Source organism: Rhinoderma darwinii, chromosome 12 (assembly GCF_050947455.1).
Source record: "Rhinoderma darwinii isolate aRhiDar2 chromosome 12, aRhiDar2.hap1, whole genome shotgun sequence".
Taxonomy (NCBI): domain Eukaryota; kingdom Metazoa; phylum Chordata; class Amphibia; order Anura; family Rhinodermatidae; genus Rhinoderma; species Rhinoderma darwinii.
The window spans coordinates 7,824,450-7,850,320 of NC_134698.1; the positions used below are offsets into that span (position 1 = coordinate 7,824,450).

Here is a 25,871-nt window from a genome sequence, read left to right on the forward strand (position 1 = left end):
TGATAAGGGAAAAAGGGGGATTTTTACTTTTATTACTTTTAAATCTTTTATTTTCTTATTTTTACACATCTTTTTTTAACTTTTTTTTTACTTTATTACTTTGTCCCACTAGGGGACATGAGGGCAGGAGGCCCTGATCGCTATTCTAATACACTGCACTACATGCGTAGTGCAGTGTATTAGAACTGTCAGCTACTCACTGACAGCAAGCATAGTGGGTCCTGACGTTGTCAGGACCCACTAGGCTTCCGTCTATGGCATAGCCGGACGCCATTGTTTGGTGTCCGGTTGCCATAGTCACCATCGCCGGCCGCTATCGCGTAGCAGGCCGGCGATGGCAGCTTAACACCTAAAAAGCCGCGATCTCTATAGAACGCGGCTTTTAAGGGGTTAATCAGCGGGGACACAGCGATCGGTCCCCGCTGTAGGAGGTGTGACAGCTGCTGAACAAGACAGCAGCGTCACAGCTCCTGTATGTGTCGGGAGGACGGCCGAAACTGCCGTTACTCCCGAGACGTACTATTACGGCATGGAGCACGAACGATACAGCTGCCATGACGTAATAGTACGTCAAGGAGCGGGAAGGGGTTAAAGGTTTTCTATTCCTGACACGGAGAAATAAATATAAAACCCTGTAGAGACTAATGAATAACAAGGGAGTTTCAGAAATTATTTTTTTACACTGATATCCTGCAATACATTTGGGATCAATAGATAAGTCGTATATAAGAAAGATTTCTCAAGCTGAGCTTGCTTTATGGGAAAAGCCATTTCCATCATGTCCACATATACATATGCTAGAGGGTACAAAAAAAAATACATTATTAAACCAAAAATAAAGATTTGTCAAGAAGTTAACCGGAAACCCGATTCTGTTGAGGTAAGTCAATCACTAAAGGAAAAATAAAGAAATTCATCAAAAACATTAAAAAGACTAAATTAACTGATAGTAGCGCCAATATCTGTATAGAAGGTCTGACAACATTAAAATTTTTGAAAGGTGCATATGGTTTTGCTATTTTTGTGGCTTCCACAGTTACTTTGTTCTTAAAAGGGGATATCCGATTGATAACTTTTATGGCATATCCATTAAATATGCTTTAAAATCTGATCAGTAGTGGTTCAATAGCAATTACACCTGCCAATTATAAAAGTTGGGTTGCTTTGGTCTCTTTTAGTAGGTTAGAAGTGTTCATGCATACACAGTCAAATTCCATTATAGGCTTGCTTCACACGGCCTTGTATGGTCCATGAGATATGGATCGTATGTCGAGCGTATATCCTGGACCGAGCACAGTTCAGGGAGCCGGACTCCTAGCATCATAGTTACCGATGATGCTAGGAGTCCCTACCTACCTATACTGTCTAGTGGAGAAGTGGGCCCAAGTTTGGGGAACAGCCCGGAGCCTACGGTCTACTTATTCCGCCAATGCTGACGGAAACTGCGACAGAGGTTCCAATACAGATGTGAACAGAGCCTAATTTCCCTGCAGCTACTGGGGCGTGTTGGTTTATTATAGACAAAGTGGCACTGCTGAGCAGCTCCTGTATGCCAGGTTCATACAAATATATAATAAAAGAAGCATTACTTACCCTTTAAATCCCCCACCACTCCCTTGATTTCCAACAGTGTTTGCTTACTGATCTGCAGCGATGACGTCACGCTGACACACTTGACCGCTGCAGCTACTGATAGGCCAGTGATAAGATGCAGCGGTCATGTGTGTCGGCACAGCTCAGTAAGTAAAGACCTGAGGGGATCACCGGAGTAGCTAGGGATTTAATAGGTAAGTAATGCTTCTATTATTATTATTATTCTATGCCACCCTTCACAGCACCCTTGGCCTGTTTTTTTATTTTCTTGATCAACGATAACCCTATTAATAAGAACTTTGTGGGGGGCAGCCAACCAGTCCACTGTGCACCAGCCCATCTGGAATTCGCAGGAACTGCCAGATGGCAAGTCCAGCCCTGGATGTAGACATTATATAAGGGGAATTATTGGCACCAAAAGGTTGGTAGGGCATGTGCCCAAGTAAGTGTGTCCAGCAAGAAGCCTTCTCGGTGATGCTGGGTCTAGATCGAGTCTAATAGAGAGGAGTCAGGACTAAGCAGAGCTGAGAAGTTGCTATCAGCTGTGAGCCTTGCTTAAGTGAGAAAGAAAAGTTTATACCAGGCCGAGAGAGGTGTGACAGGAGAGCTGATACTGACAGAGGGTGAAACGGTAACAGAGTGCTACTGCATCTAAGCCCCACGGACCCCGTGCCGGTGGACGCAACCATCTTGTGAGAACCAAAGTTAACTTGGAGACTTTCCACATTACTTTGCTATTTGGGCAGTTAAATACTGTGTTCTTCGTGACGTAGTTGTACCTCATCTAAGGGTATGTGCACACGTAGTGACCACAAACGTCTGAAAATACGGAGCTGTTTTCAAGGGAAAACAGCCCCTGAATTTCAGACGTTTTTTGAGCAACTCGCGTTTTTCGCTTCGTTTTTCGCAGCGTTTTCGCTGCGTTTTTTACGTCCATTTTTGGAGCTGTTTTCATTGGAGTCTATGAGAAAACAGCTCCAAAAACGTCCAAAGACGTGTCCTGCACTTCTTTGACGAGGCAGTCATTTTACGAGTCGTCGTTTGACAGCTGTCAAACGACGACGCGTCAATTACAGGTCGTCGGCACAGTACGTCGGCAAACCCATTCAAATGAATGGGCAGATGTTTGCCGACGTATTGGAGCCGTATTTTCAGGTGTAAATCGAGGCATAATACGCCTCGTTTACGCCTGAAAATAGGTCGTGTGAACACAGCCTAAGAATACAGACTTGTGCTGGTCAATTGAATTCTGTGTTGCGGCATTCCTCACGAGGATGGTACAAAAACCACTGCACCCCACTTCGGTCATCTTACACCATTAGTGGCTTTTCTAACAGGGGACACCAGGGGCATTTGCCCCATGTCTTTTGCCCGGCCAGATGTCCCATCATCAGCTATAGCCACATTCAATTGTATGTGCGACTTCCACCTTCACCAGTGCCCCATGGTAGCCTATCTTCAGAGTCTAACAACACGCCTGTGTCCAATGGGCAATAATATAGTGACTCTCTAGAGAGAATGAGAAACAGCACAAGACACTCCCATTTTTCTTTGTGGGTCTTTATTTGCAGGGAAGTAGTGACATGAAAATAAATATTCAAATACATAGACAGTGTCTTATGCAATCCTAGAAGCTGTGGCCTCAGACTACTTTTTTGCCAATAGTGTGCTTCTTATTTTTTCTTTCAGATACTGGGTAAATTATATGGAGAAGTCAAACCAAACAAGTCCAAACTGGTTCATTCTACTTGGCTTATCTGACGTTCCTCAACTACAGGTTATATGTTTCCTTGTATTCTTGGTGATGTATCTGATCACAGTTTCAGGAAATTTTTTACTAATAATTGTGGTGAGGACCAACCCAACCTTACACACACCGATGTACTTCTTACTCTGCAATCTCTCTTTCATTGACATCTGCTTCTCCTCCACCATAGTTCCCGTCATCTTAACTAATACTTTATCCAAGGACAAAACTATTTCCCTATTGGGCTGTGCTTGTCAGATGTTCTTCTCATTAGTATTTGGAGTAACAGAGTGTATTCTACTTTCGGTCATGGCTTTTGATAGGTTTGCAGCCATCTGTAGGCCGTTGCATTATAATCTCATTATGAACAAGAAGATTTGTGTGTTTTTTGCTTCAACATCATGGAGCGTGGGCCTAATAAATGCCTTCATACAAGTGCCACTCACTTTCCGATTACCTTTCTGTAGATCTCATCATATCAACCATTTTTTCTGTGAAGTGCCTCCTTTGTTAAAATTGTCTTGCACGGATCCGCGGCTTAATGAGGTATTAATGTATTTAGCAGCCGGAATCATTGCCCTGGGTGCTTTCGTCTTGACTTTAGGTTCATATGTTTATATAATTTCCACCATTTTGAAGATTCGCTCCTCACAAGGAAGACAGAAAGCTTTTTCCACATGTGGCTCCCACCTCACTGTGGTCACCCTCTACTATGGGACCATCATGTTCATGTATCTTCAGCCTCGATCTTCTTACTCTCCGGAGACAGACAAGACCTTGTCTCTTCTTTATACTGTGGTCACTCCAATGTTGAATCCTATTATCTACAGCATCAGAAATAAGGATGTTAAAAACTGTATAACAAAGAATATAAAACAATAAAATCTAATCTCCATAAAACATTACGACGTCACTCCAGTGATGTGCATAGAAAAGAAAGGGGCCCCCATAGTAAAGTTCAAAATGGACCCACATTATGGTAGCAGGTTTTCCCACTCAGGGCCGGAGTGTATGGTGTTTGGTTCCCTCTCCATGCCCTTTTCATGACGCCTGCGCCAATTCCCCTCACCATCGTTCGTTAACAATGCAGTCAGTCTGGAGAGGTGAGTACTTCATAGGTACTTGCCACCAAATAGCAAAGGTGATGGGACCAACTAGGGTTGAGACCCTCTCTTCAAGTGCCCCATAGCAGCCTGATTAGCTACCTCTATGGTATCTATGACCTCACATGAGTCCCTTTTCAAGACCTCCTCCAACTCTATTAAACCAAATAATTCCTGCTTGTTTTCATGCCACAAGAAATCGTAATTAATTAGAAAAAATACAATTCTGCAATCTCCTAGTTAGATAATGTGGTCATGGTATGATAGAACTACCAAATTAATCCAGAAGTAGAAACATTTTTGAAGACTTCTATCTACCCTTTTGTGACCAAGTCCTTCAATGCCTTGCTGTCCACGGCGAAGGTTTCCCCTTTTTTTTCACTCCCAAAAAATCTATCAAATGAAATTTAAAAAATATATATTTTATCATACTTTCGGCAATTTTTTTATGTTTTTGCTGCCTATATGTTGCTTTAATATGCTGCCTATCTTTTAACGTTTTTGTATAAGGAAAAAACAAGAGAAATTTGAAAAAAAAAAACGTTTCCTAAAGTTGTTTTTCTTTTGTCATTTAGTATGACTATTTAACCAAAAACATTTGAACCACAAAAAATCTTCTCTGGCATAATATAACAAATATATGTGTACATTGTCCAACATACATCATCTATAATGCCTCTTTTTCATCCCTAGCCTGTATCCTGATTGTTGCTTGGACATTGGATCTAAAAACGGGATTAAATCTCTAGTGTAAAGAATAATTTATACAGTTAACTAGGGAACTCAAAATTACAGACTCCCCTGTATGTATTCTTGAGTCACCTCTCTATTATTGACATGTGCTTCTCTTCTACTTTAGCTCCCAATATGTTTGTTGGCACAAAATCAAGGTACAAAAGTATTTCTTTTTGGGTTATGGGCCACAGATGTACTTTTCTTCACCACTATGGGCATCTAGGAGCATAATACCTTCCATCTTGGCCTAAAATAGATTTGCTGCGATTTGTAAGCCACTGAACTACAACACTATCATGAATGGGATGTTTTGCATTATCTTAGCTGCTGTTCCTTGGAATGGTGGCCACGTAAACCCTATCGTTTTTGTGTCCTTCGTGTTCCAATTACCCACAGTAGGTCCCACCTTGACATTAGTCTACAATACGAACTCAGACTTGTCTTCTCTGTTTCAGTTCAGTGTCCTCTTGCGGAAAATGTTTGTGCTTGGTACGTGTGAATGGTGTGCCAGCTGACCTTTTTGAGGTTGTCTCACGATGGCAACCCTTGTCCATTTGCCTTATAGGGTTATAAATGTCATTGAGGGGGCCTACCAATTGCATACCCCTTATAATAGCCAAAGCAGAACATATCAAAAAAAGACTGGTTCTTGCCATGTCAAACTTGGCCTGCCCATGTATAGCATTGTTGTCTATTCATTTGTTATAAAGTCTCTGCTAAGAATGGTTAGAACGGTAAGAGAGACCTAAAATCTATTAACTTTTGAGGTGTGGATACTTAAGGACATTCTTACCCTGTGAGGAGTGAACTTATTGGAGCATCTGCCTCCTTACCTGTTCTCTCAATGTGGAGGAGGCCAGTCAGAAGGTAGAGCCAATTAAAAGTAATGTCTTATACCGTCAACACCAATGGGCACCAAGACACCAAAGAGGTGAGTCCCCATTCCAGAAAACCCCAATAAGAAGCCCAAAAAACACCAGTATAAAACCCCTCACTAAACTGGCTTTTACTGAATAAGTAGAAGCTTCATAGAGTTTTCACATAAAACTATCCACAGGATGCAACTCCCCTCCCAGACCCACGAGGAACATCAAGATATACCTGCCCAACTCATGTTTCACCAATTCCAGCAGCTCACACTCTTGTAGGACTTCACCATGAATTATGTGGTTGCTCCTTAAATGATTACCATGTAGAACTAAATTTCCCTTGCATCAAGATATAAGTAAACGACTCTCCACCTTCCACAGTTAAAACATCAGATCTGGGAAGAGGACTACTTCCAGACTATGCTCGAAAGGAGAAGATTGGAGCTAGTCCCTTTCACAACTGGGAGCAAAATTTTTTTGGAGTGGAGACTACTGTACAGACCGGCTATGATTTACATCAGCTGCCTACCCTCAAGTATTTACTTAGACTGAATGTTTAGTGTCGCAGTGGTCAACACAGAATATATTCTTTCCAGTTGAAGCTCATGAGTTAAATTCCACCTAATTTTTTTTCTTAATGTTTAAATGAGCACAAAATGCATTTATTAGGTTACGGGTAGGGACTAACGCTAATATTAACCAAATATTTGTGAAAAATTAGAAAAAAAAATTTAACCATTAAGAACCTCAGCCAAAAAAAAACAAAACACAGCATGAGGGTCTGCACACGTCTCCAAATAAGTGTTAAAGTAATTATTCTCATCAGAGAGTCCCATCTTATGAAACAGCTGTCCCGACACTACGCTGATCACATTATGTCCTGCTAGCTACAAATAAATCCTGCAGCAAGTGTTAAATTCCCCTGCAGCGCCACCACAGGTAAGATTGGGCATTACACAGATCCTATTGAAATACATGGGTGTCCGGGTAATGTACGGACATGCTGGGTCCTCCATATAGGTCAGGGACCTTAGGCCTCATGCACACGACCGTAGCCATGTGCACGCACCGTGATTTCTGGGTCGCCCGACCACGGAGTGACAGCCGCGAGCCACCCGAAAATCGCGGGCCGTGCACATGGCTGCGGCCAGTACACGGCCGTAATAAGGCTTGCCCATCCTTTCTGCAGTCCGGGCTCCGGGGCCGTGCACGGACCGTGAAAACCACGGTCGTGTGCATGGCCCCATAGGAATGAATGGGGCTGCAATTCTCCCGTGGCCTTAGGGTCATCTAAATCAAACGTAAAAATATATTTTTTTGGACACTTAGTTTTAGAATAAGATATAATAATCTAAAGTTTATTATTTACATCTACAGGGAACCCATGAAAGGCCTTCCAAAAAAATAAACATGTCTTATAATCTGTAAAAGACTCATAACTAACCTGGGTACGTATATTTGGCTTGGGTGATCTACGCACATTTGGGATTCATAAAAATGTTTTGCTCAAAAATATATAGGTCCAAAGATATATAAATGTCAGCATTCAACGCAATTCGTTATATGTAAGAATGACAACCTCATCTCTTTCTCATAGATTTTAATTAAAAATGACATTAGAATTTCAAAAATGTTACAAACCATAAAAAATGCTAAAATAATATAGCTCAGTTTAGTGGACACATTTTTGGAAGACACGTTCTGTTGAGGTAAGTCCTCTGTTTATTTTAATAAAGGGGTAAAATCTGTGAAGGAAAAAGGGTATTTTTCAATCATACAAAGATACAAAGCAGCTGTATCTCAAAAAGTAAAAATAATTTTTAATAAAAGATATTTTGAAAGTTGCACAAAACACACTAATAAGAAAGTAAAATAAGACCACACAATAATTTAATAAATATACAATCAAATATAAATGGGATTTAAACATATGTCAAATACTGTAATAGGGTGAACAGAAATAAGGGGACTATTTAGCCTATATTTTCCCAATATATGCCCGTTCTTGCCAGTATTTTAATTTATTAAAAAGATTTATTGTTTTATGTACATTTTTGCCCCCTTTTCCTTTCTATAACCTTTTCCCTGTCATATATACGCCATATACTGTATATAAAACATGTAAATGTCCAATTTTCATTTCATCATAGTCCTTGTTGTTATTGTACACACGAGACATATAATCAATAAGGTCTAATAGGTTATATGTGAATCATCCCACAAGAAATAGACCCTAGTGGCAATTGACTGGCTCCAAATGGGATTGTCTTCTGCTGGACCTTTACGGCCCATTATTGTGTCAGGAACCGAAGGATCCTCTGGTTCTCTGGTGGGCCAATCTAACCTTGCCCTCTCCTCACACCTGACTAACTAACATTACAGGGACAACAATCCAATGTGGGGCCTACCTATTGTCCCCTGGCGGCAGATGTTGGAGAAAGAAGAATCGGTCATGACTGGAAGACGTATTCCCCTCTTATTGAAATAAACATGCTGACTTGGCCAAGAAAATAGCTATCTCAGTTTTAGGCCTCATTTACACGAGCGTGTGCATTTTGCGCACGCAAAAAAATGCAGCGTTTTTTCGTGCGCAAAAGGCACTTGACAGCTCCGTGTGTCATCAGTGTATGATGCGCGGCTGCGTGATTTTTGCGCAGCCGCCATCATAGAGATGAGGCAAGTCGACGTCAGTCACTGTCCAGGGTGCTGAAAGAGTTAACTGATCGTCAGTAACTCTTTCAGCACCTTCGACAGTGAATTCCGATCACAATATACAGCAACCTGTGAATAAAAAAAGACGTTCATACTTACCAAGAACTTCCTGCTTCCTCCAGTCCGGTCTCCCGGCCGTTGCCTTGGTGACGCGTCCCTCTCTTGACATCCGGCCCCACCTCCCTGGATGACTCGACAGTCCATGTGACCGCTGCAGCCTGTGATTGGCTGCAGCCTGTGCTTGGCCTGTGATTGGCTGCAGCTGTCACTTGGACTGAATTGTCATCCCGGGAGGTCAGACTGGAGGAAGAAGACGGGAGTTATCGGTAAGTCAGAACTATTTTTTTTTTACACGTTCATGTATATTGCGATCGGAAGTCACTGTCCAGGGTGCTGAACCAGTTTAACTCTTTCAGCATCCTGGACAGTGACTGTCTCCTGACGTCGCGTACCGGAAAATTTTTTGCCGGGTTCGGTCAAAACGAGTTTGGCCGAACCCGGTGAAGTTCGGTTCGCTCATCTCTAAATTCTGACACTCCATTTGGATGTTTGTAAACAGAAAAGCACGTGGTGCTTTTCTGTTTACATTCAGAGTTTGACAGCTCTTGCGCGAATCACGCAGTTCGCACGGAAGTGCTTCCGTGCGACCTTCGTGGTTTTCACGCACCCATTGACTTCAATGGGTACGTGATGCGCGAAAAACACAGAAATTTAGAACATGTCGTGAGTTTTTTTCAGCGCACTCACGCTGAGCAAAACTCACGGACTGTCTGCATGCCCCCATAGACTTGTATAGGTCCGTGCGACCCGCGTGAAAAGCATGCGTGTCGCACGGACGTATATCACGTTCGTGTAAATGAGGCCTTAGGTTTAAAGAGTAGACACTGGGAATATTGGACCCACTACAGGAAATGATTTGCACCATCTAGATATACCAAAAAAGTACATACTTTACTGTTGTCACTACATATACATGTCCTATCACCAATAAAAATTTGATTGTGGAAATCACCCAAAGAAGTGATAACTCCATGGTCGAGGCCCTGTTAATAGTATCAGTACCTTGACCCATCAGAGTTGGGTCAGTTTTACGCGGGATTAAGACTACCTGACGAGAGCTTTTAACATTTATCATGCCGTACAGCTGAAAACCACAGTTGAAGCAGAAACTCCATCGGAGGGAGTCAAGTGGGGGATTTTTTTTTAACCTGGAGCCCCCCAAATTCCTGAAACTTTAGTTTATAAGGTGCTGTGGACATGGCCACATGGTAGAATGGGCTAATTAGCTGAGAAGGAAGTATAGTTGACTTATAGGATGTGTTTTTTAGAGGTGCCATAAGCAGTTAGGGTATGTTCACACGACAACGCCAAATACGTCTGAAATTAAGGAGCTGTTTTCAGGGGAAAACGGCTCCTGAATTTCAGACATTTTTACAAGTGCACGCGTTTTTCGCTGCGTCTTTTACTGACATAATTGGAGCTGGTTTTCATTGGAGTTAATGAAAAACATCTCCAATTACGTCCCAAGAAGTGTCCTGCACTTCTTTGACTCGGCCGTAATTTTACGCGCCGTCTATTGACAGCGACGCGTAAAATGACAGCTCGTCTGCACAGAACATCGTAAGACCCATTGCAAGCAATGGGCAGATATTTGCCGACGTATTGGAGCCGTCTTTTCAGGCGTAATTCGAGGCGTAAAACTCCTCCATTACGTCTGAAAAGAGGTCGTGTGCACATACCCTTATTCGGATGACCGCTCAACAGGTGCAGGAGCACTTGTTGGCTTGTTCTTCATAGTTCATGTTTGAGATGCCCTAAATTAAAGGGGTTGTCGCAAACGGACAATCCCTTCTAAGAATGAAGCCGGTCCGCTAACCCTTGGCGAGCATCCATTAGCGCCAGGGGAAGGTGCATACAACTCCTCATTTCCCCTTAAGTGGAATATAGTATTACATGGTACGCATTCAAGTGAATGAACAGCCACGTAGTATTTAGTCCATCAGAGTTGAAGACCCCTCTTTGACAACCATATGACATCACGGGCCACATGTTAAGGGGCTGTAAAGTCCTGATGAGGTCCTGGTGTCCCACTTAAATACTTGATATAATTCTAACTGTACTGACACAAAAATAAGTAATCAAATGACACTTATTGAAATTAAAAATAAATCTCAAAGCCTTTGAGACCCACTTCTGAGCTGGGATTATCTATAACTTTACTACATCACTGAGCCTTGCCATGTGCTGCACTGTATTATATATAAGGGCAAGGTTTCAATATGTAAGCTCATACCATTTGTTTTGTTACAGACGAAGCAGATGTGTGATCTGTTTTCCTTAGGATTGCAGGTAAGCTTACTGCATTATTTTAACTTAGGGCATTATCAAAGCTTAAAGGGAAGGTGTCATGAATTATTTTATTTCTTTATCATATTGCTTTTAATATGATAATAACATAAATTTTATTTATTTATATTGTCGTGTTCTACTTTTTACTTTGTTCTTACTTTTACTTCTCTATGGGGGCTGCCATTGTTTTTTCATCTCTATATGTGTCGATTAACGACACATACAGAGATGGAATACGGCACATACAACCCCATAGAGAATGCGAACTGGAGCCGTTCCATTCACTACAGCGTATGCGTCTGTGTGGGAACGGTGCATGCGCCGATCCCACACAGACCAAAATGAAGCACGTTCGCAGAGCGAAATACGGCGCCATTTTCATGTGGAAGCCGCTGCCGGACAGTAAGATGACGACTTCCGGCCGCGGCTTCCGGACATATGTTCAAGGAAACGAAGGAGCAAGGAATAGGAGCGGATGCAGCAGGAGCGGGTAATTTATGTTTGGGTATGTGATGTGTGTATTATGTTCGTGTTATACTGTCTGCTGAGCCCTGTATCTAATCCTCCTACACTGTGCAGACGCTCAGAAAATGGCGACACACAGTGTAGGTGGTTTGAAGATTCAAACCCCTCCTTCTCCTGGCACTAGCCAGAATAAGGGAGGGGGGATTGTGTGAGGACACTAGTGAGTGTGTCTACCCCAAATTTGCAGCATAAAGCAATGAGGTTGCTTTACCACATTGACCATGCTGCAATTTTGGGAACTGCTCCCTCTAGTGCCCAGCACATGGAGATGTTATAAATTAGAATCTAATTTATAATATTTCCTGACTTGTGAAAAAATTAAAACAATGTGTAATCTCTTAAATAATAATTGTTTAACTAAAAAAATAAATAAAATTCTAGCGACACATTCCCTTTAATAATAAAATTAGCTCTGCTGCATCTAAGCACAAAGGAACCTTGAAAATATATTTAGAAAGGTATCCAGCAGTTTATATATAGAACACGATCTGGATTTTTTCGTTGGGGAACGTGAAGACCAAACATATATATTAGAAATAAGGGCTATCGGCCTTTTTTAAGGAATATCAGTGGTCGGGGCCAATAAAGAACATGTGTTGTGGCCCTAATCCAAAATCTGTAACAGGGCCCCTACCTACCATGTGCCATTTATAATACTGGTGTATTCTTATGTGGGAGATAGACCTCAGGGCCCCCTGAAACACTAGGGCTCAGATGCAACTGCTACCTCGACACCCCTATGACTACAGCCCGGTTGTTTGTGCATGCCAATTTTTTTGGAAGAAGTTTAAGAGAGGTCCGAAAAATCAGATGACGTAAAAGATGAAATTCTACAGCTATAAAATCTGGAAGACAGGAATATTAATATAAAATATATAAGGAGAAAAGGTTCTAGGGTTTCTATCATTTATGGAGCCTCCACCTCCCTCCTCACGACGATTATTATTTGGACACTGTATGATACTTTATGAGTACTGTTGTCGTTGTGCTGATGATTTTATTCTTTTAACCTACAGCATGGTTTTTCTGAGATTTTGTCCCTTTTAGGGGACTCACACAAAATGTTTTGCCCAGGGATCACCACAAGTCTTGATTCGGTCCCGGTAACTACGTTTGTAAGGTTCAACGTAAACACAAGTCAATTTAGTTCAACCTATTAGCAATGCTTCCCAACCAGGATATCCCTGGGGTTCCTTAGAACCTGGTTAAGGATTCAGCAAGCGTTGTCACTTTAACAGTAGGGATGGGGTAGTTGTAGGGGCTCCCAAAAGGAGAAACATTTTTCATGGCTTCCTTCAAGGAAAAAAGTTTTGGCTTTACTGCCCTACAATGTTGATCCAGCGGAAAGCAAAATAACCCCTATAAGGAAGCTTTGAATTGCCTGATATTAGTGGGAAACTTTTTTTTCCCCACTCCAATAGGGCAATCGGAGTACACCATGGATTAATTACCCATCTTCGGCATCTAGTACATATAACTTGTCATATTATGTCTGAAAAAGAGAGGTACCCAAATCCATTTTAAATCAATTTAATGAATTAATCGTCACAAGTTCCAGTGGAATAGAGGTCGATATTCTCACTGCTCTTACAGAAAAAAATCCTTCCAATGCAGATGGTGAAAATGTCTTTCCTCTAGATCTAGAGAATCTGCGCTTGTTGCACTGTCCATTGATATATTTATACGTAGTGATCACCCCAATTACTCAATTTTCTTGAGTTGTCCCCTTCAGACAAGTCGTTGCCTTTCCTCTTCAGCCATTTCATTGTAGTATCTGATTAAGGGAAGCCTGGGTAATACCCAAGCAATTTTTTTTATGAGCCTCAGCAGCCAGAAGGAGCCAGTAGATGAGTTCTCTTGACACATCTAGTTGACCGAGAGGCCACAGATTCGAATACTACATACCATAAATTATAGTAGGCCATTAAGTGAGTTTATCTGCATCTACTAACTTGTATTTGTTGATGCATCTTATAGATGACCTGAAAATACAAAGTCTATCCCATGATAGAATCTTGTTTTCTTAAGGATATTATGTGTTTTCGTTTTGGAAGACAATAGAAAAAGACAATGTTACCTGAACCTTTCTATATTCTTCATTAGCAATTAGCAGGCAAATGTTATGGACCCTACAAACAGCACATCTCCCGGCATGTTCATCCTTCTTGGACTATCAGATGTTCCTTACCTCCAGGTTATTTTTTTCCTTATGTTTTTGGCGATGTATATAATAACATTGTCAGGAAATCTTCTACTGATCATTGTGGTGAGGATTAACACAACTTTACAGACACCTATGTACTTTTTCTTGAGTAATCTCTCTTTCATTGACATCTGCTTCTCATCCACCATCGTTCCCAAACTCTTGATAAATACTCTTGCCAAAGATAGAAGTATTTCCTTTATGGGATGTGCATTTCAGATGTACTTCTCTCTGGCCTTAGGGGCAACAGAGTGTATAATACTTGCGGTCATGGCCTATGATCGATTTGCTGCCATCTGTAAGCCGCTTCACTACAACACCATCATGAACAAGAGATTGTGCATCATTCTAGCAGTAGGATCATGGATGGCGTGTTTCATGAACTCCTCTATCCATGTGTTTATTACATTCCAACTGCCCTACTGCAAGTCCCACCATATCGGCCACTTCTTTTGCGAGATACCTCCATTCTTACAAATATCTTGCAGGGATACAAGACTCAATGAAGCAGCGATGTACGTTTCTGCAGGTATCCTTGTTATGATGTCTTTCTTCTTAACTCTAATTTCATACATCCATATTATCTCCACCATCTTGAAGATCCAGACTTCTCACGGGAGGCAAAAGGCATTCTCCACATGTGCTTCCCACCTCACTGTTGTCACCTTCTACTATGGGACTATCATGTTCATGTATCTACGACCTCGCTCTGCTTTTTTTCCTGAAACAGACAAGACTATATCAATTCTTTATACAGTTGTAACTCCTATGTTAAACCCTTTTATCTACAGTGTGAGAAATAAGGATGTAAAAAGGACCATAAAAAATAGTTTGACTAGAAAATTAACTCTCTAAATTTTTTTAGCAGATATCATAAAACATTCAAATTTAGGAGCTCTCATACTTAGTTGTTGATTTAAGGTGAGAAGGTTCTAGAAATGTTGATCCTTGATGGAAGGAATATAGGTTGTGTCATTTGACCAAGAACTGGTAAATGGACCTACTGTTTTTATGTTTGGGTGCATTGCTTAAATGAGTCTTCCTGTAAACACGGAGAAACTTAGAACCTTGAGAGACTTAGGCCCCATTCACATCACGTTATTGTCCTATGGTTATCATGTACTTCAGGAAACGTGTCTATAGTGTTCCATTATCCCGATGGAGACCAAAAGAGTGTCTTTTTGGCCTCCATCAAGCTGTTATACGTCCATATACCTTTTTTTTTATATATGTTTACATATATGGACAGCGTTGTCAGGGTCTTCTCCAGAGCCAGAATTCCCGGCCAGTGCGTTGCCGACGCCCTGTTCTGCTTTTCGCCCTGTTCGGCTTTGCAAAGCTTCTGACGTCACTGTCCATATACGGACTCCAGCACTAGGAAAGCTCCTGACGTCACTGTCCATATATGGACAGTGACGTCAGGAGCTTCCACAGCACCGAAGTCCCTGGGCAGAGCGCTATTAGATGCTCTGCCCAGGGACTCCGGCCCTGCTAAAGCTCCTGATGTCACCGTCCCTATATGGGCAGTGACTTTAGGAGTTTTCCCAGGGTCAGTCCCCGGACGACGTATCCCACTATATGCTATGCAGTGGGATACGTTTGGGCCTTTCATCGGAGATATATGTTGGGCCATGGCCTGGCCACATGTATTCGTCCGCAACTGGTAATATCAGCATACAGGTTTGTATTATTAGATCATTGGTCTTTAGGCAAGCCAATCATACGAACACAAACCCCTTATGTAGATCCATTTTCAATTGATGACCCCTGTCTACACCCATGTCGATTGGTAGTGCCCGTGGATGAGTCCTGTGTAGTACAGCCATGGACTAACTGAATAGGACTAAACTGTTTTTATATCCTCTAACTACATGTACTTGTAAATTCAATGGACTTTTCTCTTTTATTCTCCGTGTATACAGCTGGGATGTTCTCACTAGAACTGTGGTTTCCAACCTGCGTCTCTCTAGCTGCCGTGAAACTACGACTCCCAACATGATCTGATTGCATGCAGGTAGTTGTAGGTTCCCAACCACTGGAGACACACAAGTTTCTCTAGAACATGAAAAGTTAGAAGGAAATGGTGATCATAACAAAATCTGCAGACATCTATAATTTCTAAACATTCTCAAGCAATATCCTCAAGTCATTTCCAGGAGATACACTACATCCTTGTTATTTGTAAACAGTTTTATGATAGCTACCTACAACTTTAACCCCTTAACGACGAGCGACGGATATCTCCGTCGCAAGCAGGTGTTTGTTCCCGCATAGTGACGGCTATATCTGTCGTTTTGATCGTGTGGGCACTGCCAGTGTACCCACGTGATCAGCAGCAGGAGCACAGCTGTTATACACAGCCAGGCTCCTGCTAGAACTGTATATGTTATCACCGCGATCATAATGACTCAAACAATAAAGTTAACACATTCATTAAACCGTCAGGTGAACGGTGTCCAAAAAAAACGCAAAAAACAATGCCAAAATTCCTTTTTTTCTCCCATTCCCACTATAAAAAATAAAACAAAAGCTAATCAATAAGTACTATGTACCCTAAAATACTACAAATAAAAACGACACCTTGTCCGGCAAAAAACGAGCCCACGTATGGCTACATCGACGGAAAAAAAAAAGTTACGGAATGTGGTGATGCAAAAACAAGTAATTTTTTTGGAAAAAAGGGTTTTTGTTTTGCAAACGTAGGAAAACATAAAACCTCTACATATTTGGTATCCCCATAATCGTGCCGACCCATAGGATAAAGGTAACATGTTATTTATGCCGCATAGTAAATGGCGTAAATTTATAACGTGAAAAACAATGCTGGAATAGCCGTTTATTTTCAATTCTTTCCTAAATTAAAGTTAATAAAAGTTAATCACTATATTATATGCACCCAAAAATTATGCAATTGAAAAATACAACTCGTCCCGCAAAAAAACAAGCCCTTATACGGCTATGTCGGCAGAATTAAAAAAAATGTTACGACTCCTAGAATGCAACAGTGAAAAAACAAAAAATAATCCTTGCTCATTAACGCGCAATATGGCCTGGTCATTAAGGGGTTAAAGGAATAGTCCCAACTGGACAACCCCTTCATAGAATGAAGATCGACAGAGGTCTGCTTTCTATAAGCCCTGGCAATATCAGCTTAGCATAGCCACTATTTTCCTTTGGATCGGTCATGATCAATTCAATAAAATTATTGGGTGCCGAAGAACCTTTCAACGTGGTATCCACTCCTTCTAGCTTCTCTCCACACAGGCTTATAGAGGTGCCTATCAAGCCGGGACCCTACTCTATGATGTCCATGTGCCCTAATAGGGATTCTGGAAATGGGTTAACCAGTTGAGACCCATTTAAGCCCATCATTTGAATTTATTTCACTCGAACACTATTATTCATGTGAGATGTTGGTCTTTCAGTATAACTTACTCTTAAAAAGGTGGATCATTTTGTATACCTGGTCTGCAGGTGTACTGAATTGATGACATGTGCTAGTACTTCTGCATCATGGGACAATTTGTTTCCATACAGAATACTGTTTTGACCATAATAGATTTAACCATAATAGATTCTCTTTCCAAAAAATCATAAAAATAAGACCAGAGAAAATCATACAAATAAGACTAAACATTCCACAATGTGTCCCCTAACTTGAAATATGGGAAGAATTTTGAGATTTGGGAAGGATTTGGAGATATGGGAAGGATTTCGTATTTGGTGGGCAGCACCAATACTCATGAGAAAGCTTTTCTACTCACAATAACCAAGTAGCATCCATGAGGTACTGATACAATAGACTCCTATCTCACAGTCATCACATGACAAAACGGTTGACCCCATACAATGCCTGACTTTGGCGTTTCATTTTTAATACCTTAGCACCAAAAAATATTGACACTTTGGGTATGTTCATTTTAAAAACCGGTAGCTGAACGGCTACAAACATCTGCCCATTGAATTCAATGGGAAAAACTTTGTTTCGTTCAGACGGGGCATTTTTTTTATGCCGCAGTTTTAAAAACTGGCTCGTAAGAAAACGCCCGGTAAAAAGGAGCATGTCACTTCTTCAGCTGTTTTTGGATTTGTTTTTCATTGTGTCAATAGAAAAACAGCTCCAAAAACGGCTCCAAAAAAACGGCTGAAAAAACATTTTCAGTTTCAAAAACGGCTGAAAATCAGAGGCTGTTTTCTCTGAAAACAGCTTAATAATTTTCAGCCGTTTTTGACTCCGGGTGAGAACGTAGCCTTAGAAATTACCGAACAGTTTTTAGACTTTCATAAATTTTTTGAACATGTTGAAGACAGATAGAAAATAAGTGGTTGTCAGGAGACCTATAATTGGGATTGAGCTTCGAGCATTGTATCAATTCTCCAACCACTTAATTACATAAAGAGGGAAGCTATTTATGTTACCTAATATTTAGTACGCTCATGTGAGTGTTTAATATACACTGTCTTCATCGAGAGCAAGCTCAGTTGCTTGGTGGACTTATAAGCAGATGGTCTTCGGGTAGGTTAACACCAAAATTATAAAAGGAAGGCAAAATGTAACAAAGCATTTTTTTTAAATTATATTTTTATTTATGTAATTCTGAATAAATAAGTTAAAATTTATTAATAAAACTTATTATAGTACAGTTTACATGACTAGATATACTACAGTATATTTTAGATGAAGACCAAAGATTAGAAAAAAGGGTTCAGCTTTTTTTCCCCAGAAACAGTGCCCCTCTTGTCCATAGGCTGTAGATAATATTTCCGCTTGCCCCATTGACCTTGCTGAAGGTCATTGGTATGGACTGGCTGTAGCAGATATTTTTCTTGTTTACATGATTTAAATGGTCACTTATAATTTTTATATACTGAAATAATATTAGTGAATATTCAATTATTCCAATTTGTTTGTACAATTTACCGATTGGTATTTCTTATAGGGAAACGTAATTTTAATTTAAAAAAATGTAGGAAAATTGTAAAAATAGTGAAATTTTAGTTTTTTCGTTTTATGTTCAGTTTGTTTGTTTATCGTCACTCAGTTTGATTCGACTAAAACTTGTTAAAATGTTACAAAAGGTAACGGTGAGGGATTAAATATTAGGTATTGAAGATCCCAATTCCAGGTGACCACTTTGATGTATATGAAGTATAGACCGAGGTTCTACAACTCATATGTGAATGTTTTGAAGGTTTTCCAACCTTGAAACTTTGATGATTTTAATGATCTTCTCGACTACTCTAGAAACATTTAGATGTTATGGAAGTTTCCAATTTAACATATCCAAGCGTCTTCATCCTTTGCGGGCTGTCAGATGTCCGATACCTTAAGGTAGCCTGCTTCATTGTTGTTTTGGTAATGTACATGATCACATTATCAGGAAATCTTCTCCTCATCATTTTGGTGAGAATTAATCCAACCTTACAGACGCCTATGTACTTTTTCCTATGTAATCTTTCTTTTATTGACATCTGCTTTTCTACTGCAATAGTTCCAAAAATTTTAGTCAACACTCTTGCCAAGGACAGAAGTATTTCCCTGTTGGGATGTGCAGCCCAGATGTATTTCTCCTTAGCACTAGGTTCAACAGAGTGCTTTATTCTTGCCGTCATGGCCTATGATAGATTTGCTGCCATTTGTAGACCATTGCATTATAACACCATCATGAACAAGAAACTGTGTACTGCTTTAGCTGCTGGATCATGGTGTGTTTGCTTCATGAACTCGGCCATTCATGTGGTCCTCACCTTCCAATTGCCCTATTGTAGATCCCACCAAGTCAACCACTTCTTCTGTGAGATGCCTCCATTCCTTCGATTGTCTTGTAAGGATATTTGGCTCAATGAGATTGCAATGTATATCTCAGCTGGGATCATAGCCATGTGTTCTTTCTTCTTGACTCTAATTTCATATATCCACATCATCTCCACCATCTTGAAAATTCGTTCCTCACACGGGAGACATAAAGCTTTCTCCACATGCGCCTCCCACCTAACGGTTGTGACATTATATTATGGGACTATCATGTTTATGTATCTGCGTCCCAGAGCCACCAGCTTACCAGAAACAGACAAGACTGTGTCCATTTTCTACACAGCAGTGACTCCAATGTTGAATCCCATCATCTACAGTATGAGGAATAAAGATGTCAAAGGAGCCGTAAAAAAGAAACTCATTTGGAAGTAAATTGTCAATTTCTTAGGAAACTTACTGTGCAGTATTAAAGGGTTTGTCCACACACGGACAACTCGAGACCTATCCACAGGATAGGTCATCAGTATATGATCGTGGGGGTCCGACACCCCATCCCCGCACCGATCAGCTGCTCCTAAGAACTGAGATGTGATCGATAACTGCTAGATCCTGCATGTCAGAGACACGCAGGACCCGCTGTCACTGAGCCCGTCAGTCCGGCTGACCTGACGGATTCAAGTCTCAGATCTAGATACAGGATACCAAGCAGCTATATCTCAAAAAGTTAAAATAATTTTGAATAAAAAGTTATTAGAAATTTTCACCAAACACACTGATGAAGTAATACAAAAATGTTTTCAAGGGTATAAATAGACTTTAACACTCTTCTTTCAGAGGATCACTTATCTAGCAGACCCTTTTCAATTTTGGGTGGTCATCTCCAACAGGTCTCCCTGTATATGTTGATGCTTGTCTCCATTCATTTCCGATACCGTGGATATTATTTCAGATACTGTGTAGAGTATATATAAAAGACTATCATACTTGTATTTTCATAACCGTACTAGGTATCGGGTATAGGGGCACAATACCTAGTCTATGCAATGTTGGTAAACTCAAGCAAATAGCGTAAAACCCCACAATTCCTGTAAAAACTGGTCTCCTAACGTCCTCTAAATGAAGTGGGCCCATACACATAGAATATGTAGAGAATCTGTCATAGGAAAAAAATTATATGTTGGTCTAGATCAGGGGTGGTCTTCTCAAATAGGTGAAGAGGTTTCACTATATTACCATAATCACCAAAACGTTAGTAGATCTGATCTACCCAGCAGCTTCAATAATACTGTAGGCTGAGATGGGGAACAAAATGGGTTGACTGTTTCTATGCTGCCACCCCTTCTCTACTAAAAGCACAATACTGAGTCATGTAAATAGACTGGTTGCTATGTATACACTGCCTAACAACCACAGTACATTAATTAGTTTGTCAGACCAATCTCCCCAATCTGTCTGAACTTTTTGGACTTGCACTCTGGACTCTCCAGTCTTGCTTTGCAGCCTTGACCGCTCTGCTGCAGAGGGTCTCATTGTTCTAGCTTTATTCCGGCCATGTCTTTGCTACTGTTGGTCATTAGTTATGGATTTCACCAGCTAGGTGGCCAATCACAGTATTTTCTTCCATATATGTAACCACAGCTTCACACTTCTTGTGTCTGATTATTCTGTCATGCTAGTAATCGAGCTTCCCTGTGCTTAACCACTAGTGTTCTCCTGTGTACTGAACTCTGCATACATTTGACCACATATGATCTCTCAGTCCTGTGTACTCAACTCTGCATAAGTCGGACCATGGCTGATCTCTTGCTCCTTTGTACGTAGCTCTGCATACGGCTGATCTTCTGCTTCTGTATACATATGACCCAGCCGGGACAATCCTGGGGTCTGCTACCTGGGAACCCCCTTGCTGTAAAGTCCATACCCCCTTGCAGGGGTTTAGGATGAAGACCAGGGGATTCCTTAGACTCTGCACCCCATGTTAGCCTGTACCAATGCAATAATGGCTTCGCAGTACCCACAGATTACCCTGACTTGGGCAAAGAGGCAGGGAGCTTCTAAAGGGTGCATTTGTGTCACTCAAGCTGAGCCAGGCAACGTAGTGCAAGTCGTTTCTTCTTTATTTACAGATGCTCTGCCACCACATTACAAGTGCCTTATCTTCTACATAATGTGATCGGCGTTGTCATGTAGATTAAAGCAGTGTTTTTTTATTTAGAAAAACAATCAATTTTGACCAAGTTATGACCTATTTTAGATTGCAAAAATTAGAGGACAAAGGAGTCAAAACACCACTGTGGATTGCTTTCAGGGTTGTTATATCTTCTATATCTTTTGCAGCAGATATATCCCGTACGTGTTCCCGAACACGAATTCTCAATTGCCTCGAAGTTAGGCCTACATAGACCTTGGGACATCCACATGTAGCATAATAGATAACATGGGTTGTGCTGCAAGAGATGTATTGTAGAATTTTAAACCGTCTTTTATTTTTGACTGAATCAAAACATGTTGTACGTAACACATTGGGGCACGCCACACAGTCACCACATGGGAAACAGCCTTGGACGGGACCTCTAGTTGAAAAGGGGTTTTGTTGTTTGGGTATGTAGTGACTTTTAACTAACATATCCTTGAGATTCTTACTTCTCCTCGCCGTCATCTGAGGATTTGGTGGTAGGGCTACAGTCAGAGCTGTTTCAATTGCAAGATGGGCCAATGTTTTTGTAGAATGGTTCTCATTGTTTGCCACTGATTATTATAGGTGGAGATGAACCTGATCTTGCTATTTGCCACATCTTTCTTATTAGTTTTCACAGGATGTAATAATTGTTTTCGTTCCATTTTCGTGGCCCGACTATATCCTTTTTTGATGCATCTCTGACTGTAGCCCCTCTCTCTGAATCGTTCTTTTAAGTCCTATGCTTGGTTCTCAAATTTGCTATCTGAGGAGCAGATCCGCTTCATCCTCAAAAATTGACCCACCGAGACAGCTTTAACAGTAGAATAGGTGTGTGCTGATGTAGCATGTAGGAGGGAGTTGACCGACGTCTCTTTCCTAAAGACGTCGGTCTGTAGTCTTCCCTCTTCATCTGCCTCGATTGACACATCCAAGAAATCTACCTTCTGTCTGTCAAGGACATAAGTAAGTTTTAAGTTCCAGGTATTGATGTTCAAATCCTGCATGAAATTGGTGAGTTGTGTTTCTGTGCCCTGCCAGATAATAAACACGTCATCAATGTAACGCAGCCAGCACTGCACATGGTCCGCGGCGTGGGCGCCGTCACCATGCACAACCTGCCTCTCCCAAAATCCAAGAAACAGGTTGGCATATGACGGCGCGCACGCCGCCCCCATGGCAGTGCCTTGTTTTTGAACATAAAAAACGTCCTTGAAGACAAACAGAGACTCTACATCCGCTGTGACTAGGAACATATCCGTCTCTAAGGATATTCCATCGATTCTTGTGAGTACCTCGGTAGTATCTCTCACATATGACGGTAGGCATTCTACTAGAGGTTTCAGGTAGAAATCAATTAACCTACATACTGGATCACACAGTCCCCCAATCCCTGACACAATCGGTCGACCTGGTGGGTCCGTTATATTTTTATGGATCTTAGGAAGAAGATAAAAGGTGGGAATTTTTGGGTATTGTACTGTGAGACCGTCCAGCACTTTTTTGGGAATAATCCCCTTTTCAAAAGCGGTATTCAGGATTTTTTCCAGCTCAGTTGAAAAAGAACCAATTGGGTTGTAAGTTAACTTCTGATATGTCTCCTTGTCACGTAACTGACGGAATGCTTCCCTTTCATAAAGTTTAATTGGCCAAATCACGATGTTGCCCCCCTTGTCCGCTGCTTTATATACCACATCATCAAATGTGTCTGATGACTCTAGTTTCATATATACACATCATCTCCACCATCTTGAAGATACGTTCTTCACAGGGGAGACATAAAGCTTTCTCCACGTGCGCCTCACACCTCAAGGTTGTGTCTCTTTATTATGGGACTATTATGTTCATGTATCTGAGACCGCGATCTTCATACTCTCCTGAGACCGATAAGACCGTGTCCATTCTATATACCGCGGTGACTCCAATGTTGAACCCCATCATCTACAGCATGAGGAACGAGGATGTGAAAGGTACAATAAGAATGAAGTTTATCAGGCAGTCATGAAACCCTTAAAAAGGATTTTGGTCATTTATTTTGCTTTGCTTTACCCTACAATATCCGTCGGATTATCCAAAGACAACTTGTATAATTGCCGCCATCATAAAATTTCCCTAGGCTCTAAAGGGTGGGGGTTGCACAACCCCGACTGGATTTCCTTGCTCGTCCCTCATTTATGTTAAGGATCTGCCAGGCACAGCTTCTGTATCCACGCCCATAGGTAATCAGTCTGCACCTGCTTCTATGTCTGTGAGACTGACTCCATCTTCCACCACTCAGGATGGCAGGCTTAGGAGTGGGAGAGCCTATCACAGCCTGGCCAGACGGAGCTAGCTCCCGCCCTCTGTCTATTTATACCTGTCTTTCCTGTTCCTCCTTGCTTGTGATTCTTCTCTGTTGGTTTCCTGGCCCTGCTGCAGCTCCTTGAACTACTTGTCCCTGCTTCGTATTGACCCTGGCTTACTGACTACTCTTCTGCTCTGCGTTTGGTACCTCGTACACTCCTGGTTTGACTCGGCTTGTTCACTACTCTCCTGCTCTGCGTTTGGCACCTCGTACTCTCCTGGTTTGACTCGGCTCGTTTACTACTCTTGTTGCTCACGGTGTTGCCGTGGGCAACTGCCCCGTTTCCCTTTGTTCTGTGTTTCCTTGTCTGTTGTCTGTCGTGCACTTATTGAGTGTAGGGACCGTCGCCCAGTTGTACCCCGTCGCCTAGGGCGGGTCGTTGCAAGTAGGCAGGGACTGAGTGGCGGGTAGATTAGGGCTCACTTGTCTGTTTCCCTATCCCTGTCATTACATAATCACAAGCCCATATACCTACTCTACCCTGGTCCCTCACACCACTATGGACCCCCTTGAGACCCTGGTTCAGCAAATGCAGGGTCTCTCCCTACAGGTCCAGGCCCTGGCTCAGAGGGTCAACCAGCCTGATGCTACCATGGTAGTACCCCTCACCTCACCTCTTGAACCCCACCTCAAGTTGCCTGACCGGTTCTCAGGGGACCGGAAGACTTTTCTCTCCTTTCGGGAGAGTTTTAGGCTCTATTTTCGTTTAAAGCCCCACTCCTCAGGTTCTGAGAGCCAGCGGGTGGGTATAATTATGTCCCGGCTCCAGGAAGGGCCCCAAGAATGGGCCTTCTCCTTGGCTCCTGAACTTTCCTCCGTTGATCTTTTCTTTTCTGCTCTCGGACTCATTTATGACGAGACTGACAGGACTGCCTTTGCCGAGAGTCAGCTGGTGACCTTACGTCAGGGTAAGAGACCTGTTGAGGAGTATTGCTCTGACTTTAGGAAGTGGTGCGTAACTGCCTTAAGGTGCCAGTTTAGGTTGGGTCTGTCGAACGCCCTGAAAGACCTGCTAGTTAGCTATCCCTCTTCTGACTCCCTAGACCAGGTTATGGCTTTAGCGGTGAACGTGAACGTTTATGTGTTTTCTCCTCTGACTCCCCCATGATGCCTCCCGAGGTTCCGTTGCTTCGTTCTTCCACGGAAGACTCGGAGGTACCTATGCAACTCGGGGCCTCCGTGTCCCCCCAACAATGTAGAGAGTTCCGCAGGAAGAATGGTCTCTGCTTCTATTGTGGGGATGACAAGCATCAAGTGAACACCTGTCCTAAGCGTAAGAATAAGCAGCCGGAAAACTTCCGCGCCTAAGTGATCATCGGGGAGGTCACTTGGGCGCACAGGTATTTCCCGTATATATGAAACGTAATAAAATCTTGCTTCCCTTTCAGGTCTCTTTTGGTGGTAGGTCTGCTACCGGCCGTGCCTTCGTGGATTCAGGGTCATCTGCTAATATCATGTCTGTGGAATTTGCTATGTCTCTAGCTATGCCTTTGATTCATTTGCCTAAACCTGTCCCGGTAGTGGGTATCGACTCCACTCCTCTTGCTAATGGTTATTTTACACAGCATAGCCGTGTTTTTGAACTCCTTTTTGGCTCCATGCATTTGGAGCAGTACTCTGTACTAGGGATGTCACGATACCAGAATTTGGACTTCGATACCGATACTTGGTTTAGTATTGCGATTTCGATACCAATTTCGATACTTTTGCCAACAGTAATAAAAAAAAAAAATTCTTCCGTTTTCTGATGTGAGGCGCGA

General features: G+C 41.8%; 3 protein-coding genes across 3 annotated transcripts in view; all 3 read left to right on the forward strand.

Moving 5' to 3' along the window:
• The window catches only part of LOC142665092 (olfactory receptor 5AR1-like), a 50,458-nt gene extending 46,236 nt beyond the window's left edge, over positions 1–4,222 (forward strand). Inside the window, exon 3 of the mRNA XM_075844636.1 lies at positions 3,283–4,222. Within this exon, the coding sequence (XP_075700751.1) occupies positions 3,283–4,222 (940 nt within the window). The remainder of the gene's footprint in view (positions 1–3,282) is intronic.
• Positions 4,223–13,755: 9,533 nt separating this feature from the next.
• On the forward strand, positions 13,756–14,691 carry LOC142665054 (olfactory receptor 5AP2-like). The gene has a single exon (XM_075844593.1). The coding sequence runs from the start codon at positions 13,756–13,758 to the stop codon at positions 14,689–14,691; it is 936 nt and encodes a 311-aa protein (XP_075700708.1).
• Positions 14,692–19,096: 4,405 nt separating this feature from the next.
• Positions 19,097–23,412, forward strand: LOC142665253 (olfactory receptor 5AS1-like). The gene is made up of 2 exons (XM_075844889.1): positions 19,097–20,006; positions 23,396–23,412. Exons 1-2 carry the CDS (start codon positions 19,097–19,099, stop codon positions 23,410–23,412), a joined length of 927 nt encoding a protein of 308 aa, XP_075701004.1.
• Positions 23,413–25,871: the final 2,459 nt, after the last annotated feature.